The sequence below is a fragment of the Egretta garzetta genome, unplaced genomic scaffold (assembly GCF_000687185.1).
Source record: "Egretta garzetta isolate BGI_Z169 unplaced genomic scaffold, ASM68718v1 scaffold888, whole genome shotgun sequence".
NCBI classification, from domain to species: domain Eukaryota; kingdom Metazoa; phylum Chordata; class Aves; order Pelecaniformes; family Ardeidae; genus Egretta; species Egretta garzetta.
This window is the reverse complement of record NW_009260628.1, coordinates 41,860-44,408: the sequence shown is the minus strand read 5'-3', so window position 1 is coordinate 44,408 and position 2,549 is coordinate 41,860. Positions and strand designations below refer to the sequence as shown.

General features: G+C 63.9%; 1 protein-coding gene across 1 annotated transcript in view; it reads right to left on the bottom strand.

The window, feature by feature from the left end:
* Positions 1 to 2,342: 2,342 nt before the first annotated feature.
* The window catches only part of SFRP5 (secreted frizzled related protein 5), a 4,463-nt gene continuing 4,256 nt past the window's right edge, over positions 2,343 to 2,549 (bottom strand). Inside the window, exon 7 of the mRNA XM_009645515.1 lies at positions 2,343 to 2,502. Within this exon, the coding sequence (XP_009643810.1) occupies positions 2,343 to 2,502 (160 nt within the window). The remainder of the gene's footprint in view (positions 2,503 to 2,549) is intronic.

Sequence of the window (2,549 nt, the reverse complement as noted above, 5' to 3'; positions counted from 1 at the left end):
GCACACCAAGAGCTGTGGGGTCGTGTTTGTGGGTGGGGGTGTATCTGCAATGGGGCGAGTGCTGGCCAGGGAGGGGCTGGGGGGGTTGAGCTGTAGAGCTCAGACGGCTGATGGTGGGAGGCAGAGAGAAGTTACTTGTCTTTCTGGAGAAAACACTTGGAGCGATGAGTGCCGTGACCATGTATGTCAATGCTCCCTGGAAAGATGCTAATGATGCAAAACACAGAGGGCTACAGATAAACTTGGGCTGTGGGAGATGATTTTTTTTTTTTCTCCGTACTTGAAGTTTTGCAGTAAAATGACATAATTGACGATGTTTATTCCTATGGCAGCGTGCTCAGCAGCCTCGCTCTGAACGTACCTTCTAACAATATTTGAGTTTTTCCCCCAGTTTTTTTCCACATTGGCCAGGGTGGAGGGTGTGGGCAGCCATGGTGTGAGGCCATGGCAGGGGCTGGCTGCCCCCTCTCCTTGGCCAGCTGCGGCACAGGGGCACATCCCCCAGCTGGAGCGGGCTGTGAATGCCCTTTTGGGAGGTGGGGGGCAGCCAGTGGGGCCGAGGCCATGCCAAAGGGGGCAGAGGGAGTGGGGATCACCCCAGTGCGGGGCAGGTGCCCAGTGGCCTCGTCAGCTGGGAGGAGGGTGGGCGCAGGCGTCCCGCAGCCTCAATTCCCCTCTTGTCCCCGCGGTGGGGCCAGCTCCGGTGAGAAGCCGCAGTGTCGGACAGCCAGGTGCTGGGTAAATACCACGGCGGGCGCCTTCGTGCCTCCCTCACCCGGTGGGATGGGCGGACGCAAGAACGCGCTGGGTAAACAGTGATGGAGTGGGGCTGCCCCCCTCCCCTGGGGGGGCTGCTGGGGCAGAGGGGCAGCACCCCACTGCTGCCAGAGGGGCCAGGCTGAGGGCTGCCCCAGTCCCGGTGCTGCTGCGGGGGTCCCAGCTGGTGCAGGTGGGTGTCCCCAGGGACCCTTTTGGGAGGGGGCAGGAGGTTGTGGGGTGGGAGGTCTGGCAGCAAGGCAGGGCTGGCTGGAAGCTGCAGACAGGGATTCCAGGTGGTGCAGAGGTGGGGTGCCTGGGGATGGAGGCAGGGATCCTGGCCCAGGATCTGTGCCCCCCACTGTGCTCAGTGCCAGGGTCCCCACACATACCTCCAATTCCCAGCCTGTGGATCTGTCCCCCAGGGGTGACAGAAGGAGAAACCTCTCTGGCAAACACCCTCAGAGCCATCTGTGGGGCTCCCCTGTCCCTCCCACCCTCCCAGGGATGCCGAGTCTCCAGCGATGCCTGCGACCACTGGGAACCTCATCCCTCAGCTTGGCCAGGCTGCCCAGCCTTGGGCTCTGGGCAGAGCGCCTGGAGCAGGGCTAGAGCCGGAGCCCAGAGTGACCCCGCTCCCTCGGGCCACCCCACTCAGGGGGCAGGACCGGGAGCCTCCTCCCATCCTTCCTGGGGTCCCTGAGGGAGCCCCAAGGGGCAGTTGCCCACAGACCACAGGGAGACGGACACAGGCTTCTCTGAGGCAGCATAATTTACTGCGGCGTGGATGGGCAAGGGGTGCCTGGGCTGGGTCTTGGCAGGGGGGGGTGTGGGGGATGCAGCAGGGCTGGTCTGAGGGGCTTGGAGGTGGACACCCCTCGCCTCACTGAGCCATGTGGCATGGGAAGGGTGGGGGAGCCCAGGCAGGGGCTGTGCTGCTCTGGGCACTTGGTCTTGAGGGGGCCAGTCTCTGGGGACAGCGGGTCGGGAGGCACCTGCTTTGGTTGGGGTGGGTCCCTGCGAAGGTGGGATAATCCAGGGCTGGGGTGTGAGCTCAAGGTAAAGGTATGGGATGCTTTGGGGGGCTGGAGTAGGGATTTGGGGGGGGAAGGGCTGAGAGTCTGGGGCATGTCATCAGGGAGCTGGGCAGGGGACACAGGGGTGCAGGGTAGGGGTTTCAGCTGCAACCAACGGGTCCCAAGGGCCAGGCAGGGATCCTAAGTGCAGGCAAGGGGCTCTGGGATGCCAAGGAGAGGGTTTGGGGGGAGCCAAGGGTCTCTGGTGCAGACCAGGGCTCACGAGCATGCAGAGCAAGGGTTCTGGGTGCAGCCTAAGCTCCTGGGTGTGGGCAGGGATCCTGGGAGCTGAACAGGGGTCCCAAGGGTTCAGAGCAGAGCTCTCAGTATGGGGCAGGGGTCCTAGCTGTGGATCAAGGCTACCACAAATGCAGCTGGGAATCCTAGGGGTGCAGAGCAGGGTCCTGGGGCACAGTCAAGGGGCAGAGCTGGGGTCCTGGGGTGCAGCCAGGGTACCAGGGGTGCAGTGTCAGGCTAGTGCAGGAGTCCCAGGGCAGGGCAGGCAGAGCCCTAGTGCTGCCCAGCCCCATAGAGCAGGGGGTGGTAGAGGGGGCAGGGGTAAGAGAACATGAACTTGACGGCGAACTTCATCTCCTTGTTGTGCTTCTGCCAGGGGTAGACAGCAAGGAGGAGCAGGCGGCCGCCCACCTTGCGGCCCATCACCAGGAAGCTGCCGCTGAGGCTGGCGAGCCGGGGGCCGGGGCAGGGCACCCGCCT